This window comes from Rhizopus delemar, genomic scaffold (genome assembly GCF_000149305.1).
Source record: "Rhizopus delemar RA 99-880 supercont3.1 genomic scaffold, whole genome shotgun sequence".
In the NCBI taxonomy this organism is placed as follows: domain Eukaryota; kingdom Fungi; phylum Mucoromycota; class Mucoromycetes; order Mucorales; family Rhizopodaceae; genus Rhizopus; species Rhizopus delemar.
The window spans coordinates 5,370,973-5,386,639 of record NW_027137827.1 but is presented as its reverse complement, the minus strand read 5'-3'; the positions used below and the strand labels follow the sequence as shown (position 1 = coordinate 5,386,639).

General features: G+C 35.1%; 7 protein-coding genes across 7 annotated transcripts; 6 read left to right on the top strand and 1 right to left on the bottom strand.

Moving 5' to 3' along the window:
- Positions 1-53: 53 nt before the first annotated feature.
- On the top strand, positions 54-578 carry RO3G_02089 (uncharacterized protein; the record flags this gene model as incomplete). The annotated part of the gene is made up of 2 exons (XM_067656680.1): positions 54-503; positions 564-578. 2 exons carry the CDS (start codon positions 54-56, stop codon positions 576-578), a joined length of 465 nt encoding a protein of 154 aa, XP_067512781.1.
- A 978-nt stretch (positions 579-1,556) lies between these two features.
- On the top strand, positions 1,557-1,865 carry RO3G_02088 (uncharacterized protein; the record flags this gene model as incomplete). The annotated part of the gene is made up of 3 exons (XM_067656679.1): positions 1,557-1,585; positions 1,640-1,775; positions 1,839-1,865. 3 exons carry the CDS (start codon positions 1,557-1,559, stop codon positions 1,863-1,865), a joined length of 192 nt encoding a protein of 63 aa, XP_067512780.1.
- A 943-nt stretch (positions 1,866-2,808) lies between these two features.
- RO3G_02087 (uncharacterized protein) lies at positions 2,809-4,314 on the top strand (the record flags this gene model as incomplete). Its single annotated transcript, XM_067656678.1, has 7 exons — positions 2,809-2,840; positions 3,233-3,460; positions 3,519-3,633; positions 3,686-3,777; positions 3,828-4,118; positions 4,175-4,225; positions 4,278-4,314. 7 exons carry the CDS (start codon positions 2,809-2,811, stop codon positions 4,312-4,314), a joined length of 846 nt encoding a protein of 281 aa, XP_067512779.1.
- An 848-nt stretch (positions 4,315-5,162) lies between these two features.
- Positions 5,163-9,343, bottom strand: RO3G_02086 (uncharacterized protein; the record flags this gene model as incomplete). The annotated part of the gene is made up of 11 exons (XM_067656677.1): positions 5,163-5,183; positions 5,240-5,456; positions 5,518-5,769; positions 5,833-6,890; positions 6,945-7,084; positions 7,137-7,238; positions 7,303-7,674; positions 7,729-8,205; positions 8,263-8,548; positions 8,613-8,901; positions 8,961-9,343. 11 exons carry the CDS (start codon positions 9,341-9,343, stop codon positions 5,163-5,165), a joined length of 3,597 nt encoding a protein of 1,198 aa, XP_067512778.1.
- A 1,655-nt stretch (positions 9,344-10,998) lies between these two features.
- RO3G_02085 (60S ribosomal protein L18ae) lies at positions 10,999-11,552 on the top strand (the record flags this gene model as incomplete). The annotated part of the gene is made up of 3 exons (XM_067656676.1): positions 10,999-11,109; positions 11,164-11,293; positions 11,344-11,552. 3 exons carry the CDS (start codon positions 10,999-11,001, stop codon positions 11,550-11,552), a joined length of 450 nt encoding a protein of 149 aa, XP_067512777.1.
- A 1,051-nt stretch (positions 11,553-12,603) lies between these two features.
- On the top strand, positions 12,604-14,006 carry RO3G_02084 (uncharacterized protein; the record flags this gene model as incomplete). Its single annotated transcript, XM_067656675.1, has 4 exons — positions 12,604-12,717; positions 12,868-12,902; positions 13,047-13,539; positions 13,608-14,006. The coding sequence occupies 4 exons, from the start codon at positions 12,604-12,606 to the stop codon at positions 14,004-14,006; spliced, it is 1,041 nt and encodes a 346-aa protein (XP_067512776.1).
- Positions 14,007-14,366: 360 nt separating this feature from the next.
- On the top strand, positions 14,367-15,313 carry RO3G_02083 (uncharacterized protein; the record flags this gene model as incomplete). Its single annotated transcript, XM_067656674.1, has 3 exons — positions 14,367-14,416; positions 14,493-15,144; positions 15,251-15,313. The coding sequence occupies 3 exons, from the start codon at positions 14,367-14,369 to the stop codon at positions 15,311-15,313; spliced, it is 765 nt and encodes a 254-aa protein (XP_067512775.1).
- Positions 15,314-15,667: the final 354 nt, after the last annotated feature.

Here is a 15,667-nt window from a genome sequence, read left to right as displayed (position 1 = left end):
CTGTATTATGTTTGTTGAAATCAAAAAGAAGCTAAAATTCAACATTTTTATAGATGTCTGCAGAGAACCCTCAAGTTTCCGCCCAGTCTCGCGCTGAACAAAAAGCCCGCAAGTCCCTTCTCTCTCTTGGCTTAAAGCCTGTCAACGGCATCACCCGTGTTACCTTCACCCGTGGTAGAGGTATGGTCTTTGCTATCGACAAGCCCGAAGTTTTCAAGAGCACCAACTCTGACACCCACATCGTTTTCGGTGAAATGACCGTTGACGACATGGCTGCTCGTGCTCAACAGGCTGCTTTGGAAGAACAACTCGCTGCTGACGCTGAAAAGACCGAAGAAAAGCCTGCTGAAGAAGCCCAAGCCGAAGAAGAAGAAGAAGAAGTTGACGCCGAAGGTGTTGAAGATAAGGATATTGAATTGGTTGTCAGCCAAGCCAATGTTTCCCGTACTAAGGCCATCAAGGCTCTTAAGAACAACAATAACGATGTTGTTAACGCCATCATGGTAAGTTACAGAATGATTTGATAAAAAAAAAACCTAAAACTAATATGATTAAATTTATAGGAACTTACTATGTAAATCCTGAAAAAGCAACTTTAAATTCCAATTTGTATAAATAATAAAGTCAAACAAAACCAATCTTTGGTTGCTATATTTGCTCTTTACTGTCAAAACCCTAATTCACATTGTGTATTTATACTATTATCTATACTTTCTTTTGAACTATTTGCATAAATATAGCAAATATTCTTTTTTTACGTGAATCTATTAATTCATGCAATTGATCCTGATGCTGTGTCTTCAAACTATGTAAAACAAATGCAGAAGCGGCTCGTTCTCAAGAGACTCAAATGTTAAACGATGAAGCGTTTAAAAAGGCACCTTTTAATAGCTTTGTGTGTCAGTATCATTTAAATTTTGTCATTTGAATCATAAAAAGTTTGCTTTAGAGAAGGAGAACCTTTACTGATATGCTTTTGAATTACTGCAATTCGGCTGTCATTATTTTTAGCCCAAATCTGCTATGCTTTATTATAAATAGTTTGATAACAAACACTTTAAATGATGTGATTTCAAGGAATTAATTCGAAAACTTATGTCGATATACATACAGGACTGTATAATATCATGTGAAGTTCCCTAAAAGAAATGTTTGCTTGCAATTGCTACAATGAAAAAAGTTATGATCCTTTGGAAATCGGATGCGAACTTTCTCTACTGTGATGTTTGTACTGAAAGAAGTCTTTTATTATTATCATAAAAATTGACATAAAAAGTTAAATATCTGATTATGAGCTTCTCTCTTATCTCTAATTTTATTTCTTTTCACGTTAAAACCGCATGGATGATAATGCGCCTGCAATAGGCCATTTCTCATCATCATTTAAACAAAGGACAGAAATGAGTATTCCCAACTCCGCTAAGGCGAAGAGAACGTCATCAATACAGTAAATAACATTTACATCTCCGCTGAGAGCTCTGTGGAGAGAAAGAAGGGGTGAACAACCTAGTAAAAACAAAAAATCTTTTCTCATATTTTTTATTCTTGTTTGAAAAATGTCTGCCTGGAAAGCTGCCGGTATCACGTAGGTATCAAACCTCAACATGAAGGTAGAATAATCACTGAAAACTATTTACAGTTACCTCCAATACGCCAACATCTGTGCTCGTGCTGTCCGTAATGCCTTAAAGGACGATGCCCGTGCTGCTGCTCTCCGCCGCGATGAAAACAACCTCAAGTTCCAAAAGTGGGAAAATGGTGTTGCCAAGGAACAGGTAATAAAGCAATAGAGCGCAATGTAGAGTATTTTTTTTCTCATTGACAAACCCCTATTATAGAAATTCGTTGTCCCTCAAAAGAACTAAGTAACTTTGTCCGTTGAAACAGAATCACATAAACAATAAACGTTCGAAAACTAAATGCATATTGTATACAAAAAAAGGTTTTATTTCCAGTCATTACGAAAACCGAGAAAATTGAAATCAGACGATATACGCGGATATTTGAGGGACAATGGAAAACGATAGCATTTCCATATGTGTGTGTATATGTTTGAGAAAAATGAAAATCTATAAAGAATGCATAAACACTTTATAGATTTTGAATACCATGTTCAAAATGCAAAGGGAGCGATTCTGATCATGTCACTTTTGGTCTATGACTATCATTTTCTTCCAAGTGCGTTTTGCAACTATAAAGTTCTTCTGTCTATTTGTTCATTAGCTTATTGAGGGAATTTGGATTTAAAATCTAATTTTTCTTTATCTTATTATGTCAATATTAGTATAGTATAGAAGATATTTGTTAGCCAGTTCATGTAAATTTAAAATGAAAACACAGCAGCTATATCTTTTCCCAAGAATGCTTTTTTCAAAATAATAAAGTTACTTATGTTCTTGTTACAAAAATCTAGTAGATGTGACATGGAAAACAGTTTATGATCTATCAGTTTCATGAAGCACAAGCAATGTAAGTAACATCAACAAAGATAAAATATGTAGATTAAGTTTGTAGATTCTATTTGGTTGGGAGAAGTTTTGAAAATGCAAGCATCCAAAATAGTACACAATCGAAACTTTTAATTAGAATATAACAAAGTTTGCAATAGAAGTAAATATTAAAACGCTAAATATACATACTGAATGATGAGAGCAAGACGTTGATAAGTTCAAAATGCCATCAAGGGAGATAACCTGTAAATTCGGGATACTCTGTGTTTAGAATAAAGCTTTATAAAACTGCTATGGCTATTGATGTTCATATTCTGGGCATAAGATGAAGATGATGATAAATAATGAGATAAGAACAATGGCAGGTATAAAAATATACACGTGGAATGGGTAACAGAATTAAAGAAATGGAAAAAGAGCTAATAATACAAATTAAATGTATTCTGATCTGGGAAAGGATTTACCAAGTAAATATTTTTAGCTAGCTGTGTCCAAAGGCACATTTTTCATTGAAGGAAATCAACACTGACAAAAATGGTATAGAGTAATTAAAGAGTTTGCTCAAAAGTTATTCCATATTAATAAAACCGTTTAGATGAAGTCGATCTGAACCAAGCGTTATATATATATAAATATAATAAAATGTAAAGAAAAACAATGCCAAGTGTAACACAAATGAATTCAGTATATTAAATCAATGAAATATGCTGGAGTAATCCCGAATACTGAATAAATTTGAACGTTTGCATCTTCATTCTTCTTTATTCATTGTACTTTATTAGGCTCATGAAACGAGTCAGTTCGTTTCTCTTCGTTCTATTTGTCTGTATTGGACTCTCTTTTGCACAGATAGATTCCAAGAAAGACAGACTTATATCTCTTGTTAACAAAGAAGGATTGATCAAGCTAAACACCAGCAGCTTTAATCAATTTACTGAAGGGAAACGTAATTATGGATTCGTTGCATTCTTAACTGCTCTCGATCCAGAGTTTAATTGCAAGCCATGCCAGTAAGTGATAATAAAACATAGTAAATCTCTTAAATTTGCTGATCTTTTTTATATTTAGTGAGCTTGAACCTGAAGTTATTCTCATTGCCAAAACTTATCAAAGAAGCAGAGACAACACAAATCTCTTCTTCGGATACCTAGATTTCGATGACGGTGAAGAAATATATCACAAAGTAAAAGCAAAAACATGCCGCTTGCGATACATAAAGCTAATATATAACATAGCTTGGCCTTGTATCTGCTCCTAATGTTTTGTATTTTCCTCCTCAGAAAGCAGGAGAATCAAAACAATTTCTTAAATATGACATTACAAAAAAGTAAATGAACATATGATATTAGTGGTATGTATTAATAATCTGTGTTATAGCGGATTTCTAGCAGAGAATTTGGCCAGATTTTTGAGTGAACAAACAGGGTATTCAGTTAGAGTAAAGCGACCGATTAATTATCCTGTACTTGCTGGACAGGTAGCTTTAGGTATCGGAGTATTAGTTTCTCTGAAACTAACATACAATAACTTTTATCAAGCAACAACCTGGGCCACTGTTTCTATATTAGTAGTACTGACAACGACATCAGGCCATATGTGGAATCATATTCGTGGTCCAGATTACATAAAACGTACTCCATCTGGGGCAATCAATTATGTGGTTGATAAGTAAACAAAGAAAATCAAATGGAGCTGGAGTGATATATTTATTTGTTTTCCTTTAGTATTTCTTCGCAAATCGGTATTGAAACACTTATTGTGGCTATCATTTGTAAGTAAATGAACGCTGTATATTGTCATTTTTTCCTTTACTAAAATTAATTATAGACGGTTCTTTAGGATTATTACTGTTCTCATTGATTAAAATAGTACCTCAGTTCGAGGGCAAACATCAGCAAAATTTTGGTGCCCTTTTGTGCGTTGGATGCTTTGTATTTATTTTTAGTACTCTATTTGCTCTATTCAACCTCAAACACAGTGGTTATCCTTACAAGTTACTTTTATAATAAAACGTTATGCTCCGCATTGTATAACTTACTGAATAAACTTTTTAAAGATTTAGCACATTGGTTTTTTCACCTTTATCTTCAGATTTGCTATCGTCATGCTTTGATTTAATACCAAAATAGCTGTTCTTTTCCTCAGTTTTCGTATATAGCTTCCCTTTTGACAAAATGCCATTTGCTCAGGATTGTTCTAATGTTTGATTTTCTTTCAATTCGTCTTTTGCTATATATATATATTCGATTCTAAGCATATTGTATTTCTCTAATTGTTACAAATGTATTTATTATAAAGAACGAGATATACATTTTCTCAACAGTCAGCATCATGTGTCATTATGGATTTTTGGGCTTGATAACTCTTCAACTGACTTTTTTTGTGCGTGTTAGAGAATAACGTTTGTACAATATTGATAAAAACTATACAGAGGTAAGAGTACAATTTTCAGAGCCTTTTATGAATCCTTGTTGGTTTTGTACGAATCTGTATTTTGATAGATTCGGCTGTTTTTGAATTTGTTGGATATGCAGTTGATTAACTTTCCTTTGAAAACAGAATTTGACATAAAAAAAGGCAAAATTTAATGTAAAAAGCCAGCAATTTGGATGTAATAAGTAGGAGATATGCTCCTTCAAATAATGGAAAACAAATGCCCAGTTAACCAGATAATATATGCTAAACTTCTTTTTATTTAATAAGTATAAAAAATTATTCTTGATATTGATCCAGCTGTCAAAAAGATAGTTAATTGTATGCTTATAGTGCAAAATAGATTCAACTCTTACCATCAATGTCATCGTTTTACTTGAATTATTCTCTTGGTCTCTGTATATTCCTACTAAACTTTGTGCTTTCTCATACAGTAAGTGCTTGAGAGAAATAACAATAAATTGAAATCTGTCTGTTGCATTTTGACGTATATACGCTGCAACAGTTGCTAAATTGGCATTATCAAGTGCTGCATCAACTTCATCTAACACAAAGAAAGGCGAGGGTTTGTAGCTAAACATATTATCAGTAAGACTGTTCATTCCATTTTTTAAATTAGTTTTGCTTCTCTTACCTATGGATTGCAAAGAGTAATGCTAATGCGGCAACACTCTTTTCACCTCCAGACAACTGCTCCATATCTCTGAACCGTTTCATTGGAGGCATAGCATGATATTTAATGCCTTCTGAATAAGGCTCATCGGAATCTTCTAAGCTAAGGTATGCAGTTCCGCCCAATGGGAATGTATCATTCTTGGTAAGATCTTTGTATACTTTATCGATTTGTTCAGAAATATGGCTAAAAGCATCGTAAAACTTTGAAAATCTAATGAAAATGTACGTTATATTTGTGTGTTATAATGTGTTTTTCTTATCCGTCCTGTTTTACCTTTTCTGCTTAATAGCCATAAATCTTTCTTTTGTAGCTTTAGCAGCACTTCGAGCTATGCTAAATTCGTCTTCAGCAGCCTTAAGGCTTTCTTCAACACTCTCTAATCGATCTACAGCATTTAAATTTGGAGCCATTTTTTCAATTTCCTCTGTTAACTTTTTGATTTCGTCTTGGAAATCCTTATCAACATCTTGACTACCATCGTTACGTTGAAGTTTGCCTACTCGTGAATAGTCGACTTCGATGGTCCAATCCGAAGTCATGATTGATGTTTGTGAAGGGGGCTCATCAACATCCATAGAAGAAATACTGCTGTCGTCTGTAGCCATGTTCTCTCCATGTGTAATCTCTTCACCCTCTACAACTATATCATCCATAGACCCTTGAGTCATTGGTAAATTGATTCCTTCCAGTTTGCACTTTCTGAAAATAGCAACGCGTTCGGCATGGTATTTAGAAATTTCCGTTTCAATGGATCCTACTTCCTTCAAGATTTGTTTGACATCTTTACCCTTGGCTTCTAGAATGCTGGTCAACTCGGTAATTTCCTTTTGTTTTTCTTCTTCTTCCTTTATCTTTGCTGCTGATTCTTGTTTGGATGCCTCTAATTTTGCTGTCAAGGCTTCTTTTCTTCCACCCATACCATTAAGTTCGGTTTCAATTTGATTTTTTAAAGCCATATCTGCTGCATGACTGGTTTCTAAAGTTTGGAAACGTTCAGTTAATTCGTTCAGCTGTTGTTTTTCAAATGCGAGTTGAGTGAGAAGGCGTTTCTTTTGAGATGCAAGCTGAGCACGGCGTTCAGAAACTTCATCAGAGCCGTTCTGCACCTTCGCTTCGTATTCGCGGATATTGGCAACATTAATGAGTGCACAGAAATCTTCAAATACTTGATCCTCCACCTCAGCAATACGTCTACGAACTTCAGCTATCTTCTCATCCAATTGTTCCATATACAGCGTACCCTCTGCAAGAGGCTGCTTGACTTCAGCAATTTTATTGCGGATATCTTGTAGTGTACCATTCAAACCTTCGATCTTTCTATTAGCTGCCATCTAAAGAAGAATATGAGAGAACAAATAACACAATATGCTTTTTAATGCAAGTACCAAATCTTCATTCAAAGAATCAACTTTCGCTTGTAGTCTAGCTTGCTCATTTCTGACAGAATCTTCCAAACTGCCCATACGTTTGTTTAAGCTAATTTCATGCAATTCAGCAAGATATGCATCTCTTTGTCGCATTAATTCTTATTGAATTGTGTTATTAGTGTTTTCAAAAGACTATTATTTATAGCTAACCTTCAACTTCGCTTTCATGCCATTTTGTTACTGGTTGTGTGGGAGCTGAACCACCTGTCATCAAACCACTTGGATGAATGACTGTACCGTCCAAAGTGACAGCTATTTTTATATTGATGATTAAGTCTTGTTTCAACATATCTTTTTTTGTTTTGTTTCTTAATACCTCTTACAGATTCATTCATGTCAAAACAAATAGTCTTGGCAATGTTTAAATTGTCACAAACTACAGTGTTGCCACATGCATATCGGACAACTTGCTCATACTGAGAATCAAACTTAACGAGATCAATGGCATGTCTTGCTCCCTTAACAAGGCTACTGAGGTTGTGATTTAATGGTTGAACTAATAATGAGTGGAGAGGTAAGAACGTAGCAGAAGGAATGTGTTGTTCCTTCATGTGACGGATGCATTCAATAGCAGTTGCCTCATCTTCAACGACAATAGCATCCATATTTCTTCCAAATACCGTTGCAATAGCATTATCATATTTACGTTGAGCAGGTCTACACAAATCAGATAATTTGCCATGAACATCTATATTAAGATAAGTACTCTTTCATTTGCCTTTTGGGTGCATTCTTTTCTTACTAGGATAAATCTGCTTCATAGTAGTAATGCTGTCATTGAACTTGGAGTCCTTTTCGGTATCGTGTAAAGTAAGGTTAGCATCAAGTAATTTGGTAAGCGTCTTTTGAAGTTTTTCATTTAAGGCAGCTTCGCGACGGTGAATAGATTCGCGTTCTTCCACTAACTTTGATAGTTCATTTTGACGTTCTTGCAACTTTTCAGTGGACGTTTGGCCATCAGCTGTGATTTTTGCAATCTCTGCTTCTGCATCTTTTATTTTCCCTATTGTTTCAACTTCTGATTCTTCCAAACTTTCAAGTTTCATTCGTAGCTCGTTCGTACGTTGCTGTTGAGTCCTGTATTGACGGTGGAATTGATATAATTGCTGCTGTTCATCAGCTGCTTTGTTGTTGACTTCCTCTTTTCTTCTTTCATAATCCTTAGCTTGTTGAAGTGTCAACTGTGGAGTGTCTTCAGGAGAAACGGCGGCTGATGCTTCTATATTGCAACAGTTAAGAAATTGGTTTATAAAAATCACAGCTAATAATGTCTTACCGCTATACTCTCTCTCTGCAGCTAATAATAATTCAATATCTTTCTCAAGAGAATGAACAACTTCTTCTTGTTGCTGACCATCTCTTTTGACACGCTCAATGTTGAATTCGGTTTGCTTAAGTTTCTTTTCAAGATGAATTATTTTCTCTTTCGACTTGATAGAGTTTGGCACTTGATCTTCCAATTCCTTTTGTATTCTACGAATTTGAAGCTCAAGCCTTGTTCTTTCACGGTGGAGAAGAGCTTTGTTTTCTCTCGCAGCTCTGAATTGATATTCTAATGTGTCCTAAGTTTATCATTGCGCATAAGAAAAATAAGCATTTATAAAGAAATTTCGTTTTTGTACTTACCTGTTGGTTTTTTGCTTCTGTACTTGCGAAGTATTTTTGGTCCTTTTCTTCTGTCAAGCTATTTGTCTTCATCTCAATGTGATAAAGTTTCCAAAGCAAGTATTGCAAAACGCATTCTCTGCGATCTTTGACCTTTTCATCAAATATCTCAGCCTCCTTTCTTTGTGCCTCGTATTGCTTAATTTCAGCAGCAAGGCCACGTTTCTTGATAAAAGCGTGTGCACTATTTTCTGCTGCCTGTTCCATTTCCACCTTTGCCTTTTCATATTCGTCTTTATATTCCCAGGAACTAATAGAATTAAAGGTTATTAATATATGGACATTGTTTACATTTTATTTTATACTCACCCGCTAATTTGTTCAATGAGTTGGGTCAAATCCTTTGGGCTTTGGCTGGCAATAGATTCGACATCTCCTTGGAATACTAAAAAGTTCTTTGCTTTGACCAAAATATTCTCTTTCTCAAGAGATGAGTTATATTTTGAATATGTAACAACTCTGTCATTAATGCGAAATTCAGTTCTTCCATCGCTAGTGACAATACGCATGAACTTAAATTCACGGCCTTGACTGTTTTGATAAACGGCAGTGACTGAAGCACGTCGAGGTGAATGACCACCTGCAGAAGTCCCATCGTTACTCATGGCTTCAGAACGATAAATCATATCCTTAAGATTGTGAGAACGTAACTCAGCAGATTGAACACCAAGCACAAAAGAAATGGCTTCCATTAAATTTGATTTACCTAAACAGAAGCAAAAATAGTGAATATTTATTATTTATAAAAGGGGAGCAAGATAAATACCAGAACCGTTAGGTCCAATAACACTAGTGAACTGATGAAAAGGACCAATAGTTTGGGATCCTTTATATGATTTGAAGTTTTCTACTTCGATACGAATTAGTTTCCCCATTGCAACGCTAAAAGAAAAAGGAAAAAAAAAAAAGAGAAAAAAAGGGATACGACGCGCAAAGTAACGCGAGAACGCGTACAAAATAAAAAGTCCGGTCATGCAATTTATACTTTTTTTCTCCAGTCTATTAAAATGCACTTAGTTCTGTGTGGGTTGGAACTATAACCTTTATGAAGCATTATGCTTAGGACAATGAAATGAATGTTTTTTCATAAATAATACAAGACTCTCTAACAACAAAAAATATTCCAAAAAAGTTCAATTCTACTGTATTTTAAATATAAATGCGTAGAGAGAAATCATTGTATAGTATTTTATATTCTATGAAAATATTTTAAGAGTCAAAGAGTTTGACTATATCTTTTATGAAGGATATAGGCTATCAAACGATGCTTCAGGAATTCTATTAAAAGCAAGAAATCTAGCATACTGGGAACAAATAACAAACATTAAGAAACACACTTTACCCATGGAAGTGTATTCAATTTATTTTTATTAGACATATCAGTCTATTAACAAAGCCAAAAATGGATTTTTAGGACATAAAAATATAATAATCATTAAGGTTTCGACTTTTATATTTGACCAAGTAAGCCCAACTTCGGAAAAACGTCGATCTTGTTAAAGATTGTGAAGTGAATGGCAATGTGTTAATTTTATATAGCAAATGCTGAGCTTTTATTAAATTAGAATTAGACTATAAAATCCAGAAGCGTAACTTTACTAAAATATAATCCTTAAATTAAATGCGTTTAATAAAAAACAAGGAAAAGGAAGCGTTTAATTGATATCCGTTTCTTATATTTATAATAAAATACAAGCTTGAGCTAAGAAACCCGAACATGAACTTTACAAAAAAACCATTTATAAATTTATTATTTAACGTGAGCTTAAAAATGGATACTAATGGCGTTGATCGCATATAACCAGAAGGTATAGAGACAAGTTCCTATAATCTAGTTGATCATTGCTGGATTTGAATTTGCCCTAACAACAATTGGAAAAGTCAGCAAATTACTCTAGTCAATGTCCGGACCGAAATCAATGAATGGTTTTCCAAATATGGCACTAAGCAGTTGAGTGGAAGAAGCGTCTAAACAAAGGCATTGAGTGTCTCCCTCTTTTTCTTATCACAAGGCATAACGATGGCTAGAGTAAGTAATCGAAAAAAAAAGACGGAGAGCATTTTTATTCTACTGACCTAGAAGATTGATGGATTCCATCCATCCAAATAGCAAAGCTTTTTTTTTTATCTTACATCATGAGAATAGAAATGCTCTCCTACTATAAATTATTTAGTCTAAATTAACAATTTCATTCTTCTTTTGTCATAATAGTTCCACGAATATCAGGTACGCCTCGAAAGATGATTTACAGTAATATCACTTCAATTGCTCACCTCAACAATGATAAAATAGGTAGTTGGACGCAAGCTCCCTTCTGAAACAGAAGCCTCCCCCAAGCTCTTCCGTATGCGTATTTTCGCTCCCAATGTTGTTGTTGCCAAGTCTCGCTTCTGGTACTTTTTGAAGAAGCTCCGTAAGGTCAAGAAGGCCGCTGGTGAAATTGTTGCTGTCAACGAAGTAAGATCAACAAAAGACTATATCAAAAACGCGCCACTCACATATAATACATAGATTCACGAAAAGCGTCCTGAACAAATCAAGAACTTCGGTATCTGGATTCGCTACGACTCTCGTTCCGGTACTCACAACATGTACAAGGAATACCGTGCCATGAGCCGTGTTGAAGCCGTTGAAACTTGCTGTAAGCTTTTAAGGGTGTGTGGGAGATTTTTTACTAATGAAATGCAATAGACCAAGACATGGCTGCTCGTCACCGCGCTCGTTTCAGATCTGTTCAAATCATTCGTGTTGCTGAAGTTAAGGATGCTGATGTTCGTCGTCAATACATCAAGCAACTCTTGACTCCCAAGCTCTCCTTCCCCTTGCCTCACCGTATTGTCAAGGCTGATAAGAAGCACCGTTCTCTCTTCATTGCCAAGAGACCTACTACCTTCTACTAAGCAATTTTGTTTATTAAAGCAATTCTTTTTCTAACATAGAGAAAAATCAAAAAAAAGTAATGCTTTGTAGTAAAGTTTTTTATATGGATGAAGTAGTGTTTAAATTGACGAGTGTTATGCTTTTTATTGTATTTTGTGGGTGATTTGAGTGAGTAGTGTATGTTATGCGCTCATAAAGAAGGCATCGATCAATAGTGTAATAATTTATTGAGATAAGATATAAGCGTACATGTAACAGCTGAAATCAATGAGAGAATTGTGTTAGCTGAGGCCATAAATCATGCACAATTCCATGCTCTAATTTACGGAGAGCAAGGTAAAATAGAATAGGCTTTGCTTGAGAATGATCATTATAATGCATGTATTCGTCATTTTCATCTGCCGATCATCAGCATCCTTTACTGTGAAACTTTTGTCTTCTTGAGTTCCCGATCCACCAGTGACAAAGTGTGACATTTGTGCTATTTTTCTTATCAAAGGATTTAGGCTGTAACCTTGATATCTAAGTGTTCACGTTCTCTTACAAACACAATGACCATTCCCCCTTTTTTTTTTCTTAAAAAAAAAGCAAAACCTACAAACAATGAATTACATATAATACTAAAAGACCTCTTTTTTGCTTTTGCTTTTGCCCATACATGGCATTCTGATGAAAAATGTGCTTAGAATTAACTGAAATCTACCTATAACGGGTATACCAATCATTCAATAAAGTTTGGAGTAACTGAAACCCAAGAAAGAGATATGCCAGTTATTTTAGTGTAGTTTATTATAAACTCCTCTTTCCCATTTTTGCCTGCTTGTATAAAATAATTTTAATTTACTACCAGCAACCATAGTATTTTAACGCGTTTTATTCTTAATAAGTAAAGGGCTCCCTTATAATAAAAAGATTCCTTAGATTAGTTAGGTTGTTAATAGAAAGAATAAAGTTTCATTGTATGTCAGGGTGGTACCTGAGTTTTAAAATAACTTGTATAGAAAAAGAAAGAAAAAAAAACTTTATCTTTTCTTTTCTTCTCGTTTCATATTCTTTTTATTATAAATCATTATGTCTGCGACTACTGATCGTACACAAAGACCGTTATTGTCTAAATCAAAGAAACTAAACTCTCTTCATAGTAAAAGCAGTCCGGCATTGAACTTTGATGAAAGCCATTCTTTGGTAAGCTTATTGCCTTTGAGCAAACAACATGTGACAAATTCTCTTGTTGTAGTTCAAAGTGGCATTCCACATTGTAAATGTACTATTGATCTAAGGTGAAGATAGACAGAGAGAATACGCGGTTACTTTCTATTAAATTCTTATTTGTAGAGCATTAAAAGGAGAAAAGTTAATACAAGAGATCCGTAAGCTAGTTTTATCTTTATTCCCTAGCTTTGCATCCAGTCATTCATTAAAGCATGAGTTTAAACTTGATCGTGTTAGTGGAGCAATGACCAAGTAATCCATATTTAAGAAACAAAATGATGTTTACTGACAACTTTACTTAGTGCTGTTTATTTTGTGACTATTGGATCCAAGCGTATGTTGTTGAGAATCTATGGCATCGGCTGTGAACAAATCTTAGATCGAGATAAAGAGCTTGATTGGTTATCTAGACTTTCTCGGTTGAACATTGGACCTAGTCTATTAGGTACATTTGATAACGGTCGTTTCGAAGAATACTTGGAATCTACAACACTAACATGGCATGATTTGCGAGATCCCTTTATCTCTGCACAAATCGCTTCAAGACTAAACCAGCTTCATTCCATCGTAGACACTTTTCCTCCAGCAGAAAATGAACCACTGGAAGTCTGGCAAAATATTGATAAATGGTATCGTTCACTGGAAAGTGAAGTATTATCTACTCTTAAAAAGAATCCAGTCTGGGCTAAAATGATTGAGCAAAGTCTTGATCTTTCTCAATTACATAAAGATATTGAGACATGCAAGTCCATTTTAAATACATTATCAACACCCACTGTATTTGCACATAATGATGTAAGAACTGTTCTCTTTCGTGATTTTTGAAATGATGTGTGTATGCGAGTGAACTAATGATTTCATAGACTCAATATGGCAATATTTTAAAAATTGAAAATACAGATGAATTGGTTGTTATTGACTTTGAATATGCAGGATATAACCCAAGAGGGTACGATATTGCAAACCACTTTTGTGAGTGGATGTATGATTATCACAGCAGTGAACCTGCTAAAATGAATCACAAGAGCTACCCAACACATAAAGAGCAGGTACGCTTTTTAACTGCTTATGATAAACATCATGTTACAGAGCTACTTCGAGAGGTTGAGTTGTGGAAAATGGCCTGTCATCTCTTTTGGGGACTGTGGGGATTAGTACAAGCAAGTCAAAGTGAAATAGATTTTGATTATTTCGGTTACTCGTTGGAAAGGCTTTCAGTTTTTAAACAAGAGCTTGACGCTAAAGCTACTCAGATTGCCTAAATACTTTTAAATACCGATCTTTGCTAAGCTATGAAAGCATAGATTAAGTATCGTTAGTTATTCCCCTTTCTTATATAATAAATGCAAACATCAAGAAACAAAAAAAGGTTTCCTTAATTTTCATCTGTGCAAGCGCATAGGATATTAAAAACTGAATTTTTATTTACATAACTTTAGTATACCGCTTTATGCCCAAAAGCCATTGCTTGGTTTCTCAACTTGGTCTTCTCAGTTGTTAGACGATGTGCCAGGCTATGGTGGCAAGCACATCCAACCTTGGTATGCTATCAAGGCGATATCACATCCATCTAACTCCTCTTTAGGTTCAATGAGCAGCAGATTAAAGACATTTCTGACATTATGAAAATGAGATTACCAAACTATGAATACATCAACCTTGATTCAGGATGGTAAACGAGAAAAAAAAAAAAAAAAAAAAAAAAGGAAACCTCAAACGAGTGAAATGTATTTTTTTTTCTTGTATAGGTGCACCGACTGTGACGAATACGGTCGATGGGCCGCACGAACGGATCTATTTCCAAACGGATTACGCACTGTATCTGACTACTTGAAAAAGAATGGACACAAGCTAGGTATTTATCTACTTCCAGGCATTCGAAAAGATGCGGTGAATAAGAGATGTAAAATAAAGGGTACAGACCGTCTTTTGAGCGAGATTGTACAAGATCAAAAAGAAGGCTGTGGATTTGAAGGTACGACGTTTATGCCTGATGTACACAACGAATATACCAAGGCTTATTATGAATCTATTGCTGATCTTTTAAATGAGTATGGCGTGTCGTTTGTCAAGCTGGATGCAGTTGGCCCTGGGGGTGGTAGCGAATACTATCCTTATCAGTCGCCTGATAATCGTGCGTGCACGAGGATGCTCTATAATGCGCTTAGAAAATATAACATCTGGCTTGAAATTTCGTGGTATATTGATCCCTCTTATGCAGAAGAGTGGGTTCAGATGGCCAATGGTGCTCGAGTCTATGTTGATATCGAGTCTTATTCCACAAAGACCATGACATCTACTCACCGCGTCATGCAGCGAATCACATCGTGTGAAAAATGGGCAGCTGAAAGCGTAATTGGCAGTGATTATGGGTTTTATGTGGATCTAGATGCTGTCTTGGTAGGAATGACAGTCAATGGAAAGTGTGTTGATGGTTTAGATAATGACGACGTCAGACAGACGTACATTGGCTTTTGGGCTATGGTATCTTCTGTTTTTTGCTTAGGATCTGATCCAAGGACGATACCCGACAAGCACTTGGCTTGGTTTAATCATAAAGAAATTTTAGAGATACATCAAAGTGGTATTATGGCAAAGCCCCTTGGATCAGGTGATGTATGGCAAAACAGAAAACAAGTATGGTGGAAGAGACTACAGGATGGTCGCATTTATGTTTGCTTGATTAATGCACACACCTACATGTTTATGTTAGGGATCAGTCATGAAGTCGTCATTCACTTTGCAGACATTGGCTTAAGGCAAGCTTATGTCAAAGATGTTTGGACGAGTAAGCAACTAGGCTTATTTGATAAAAAATATAGCATCGTTCTCAAGGCAGGACAGAGTCAAATTCTACTCATCACACCAGCATAAAACCTACATGTTATTTTCATCTACCAAAATAAACATCCAAATAAAGTAT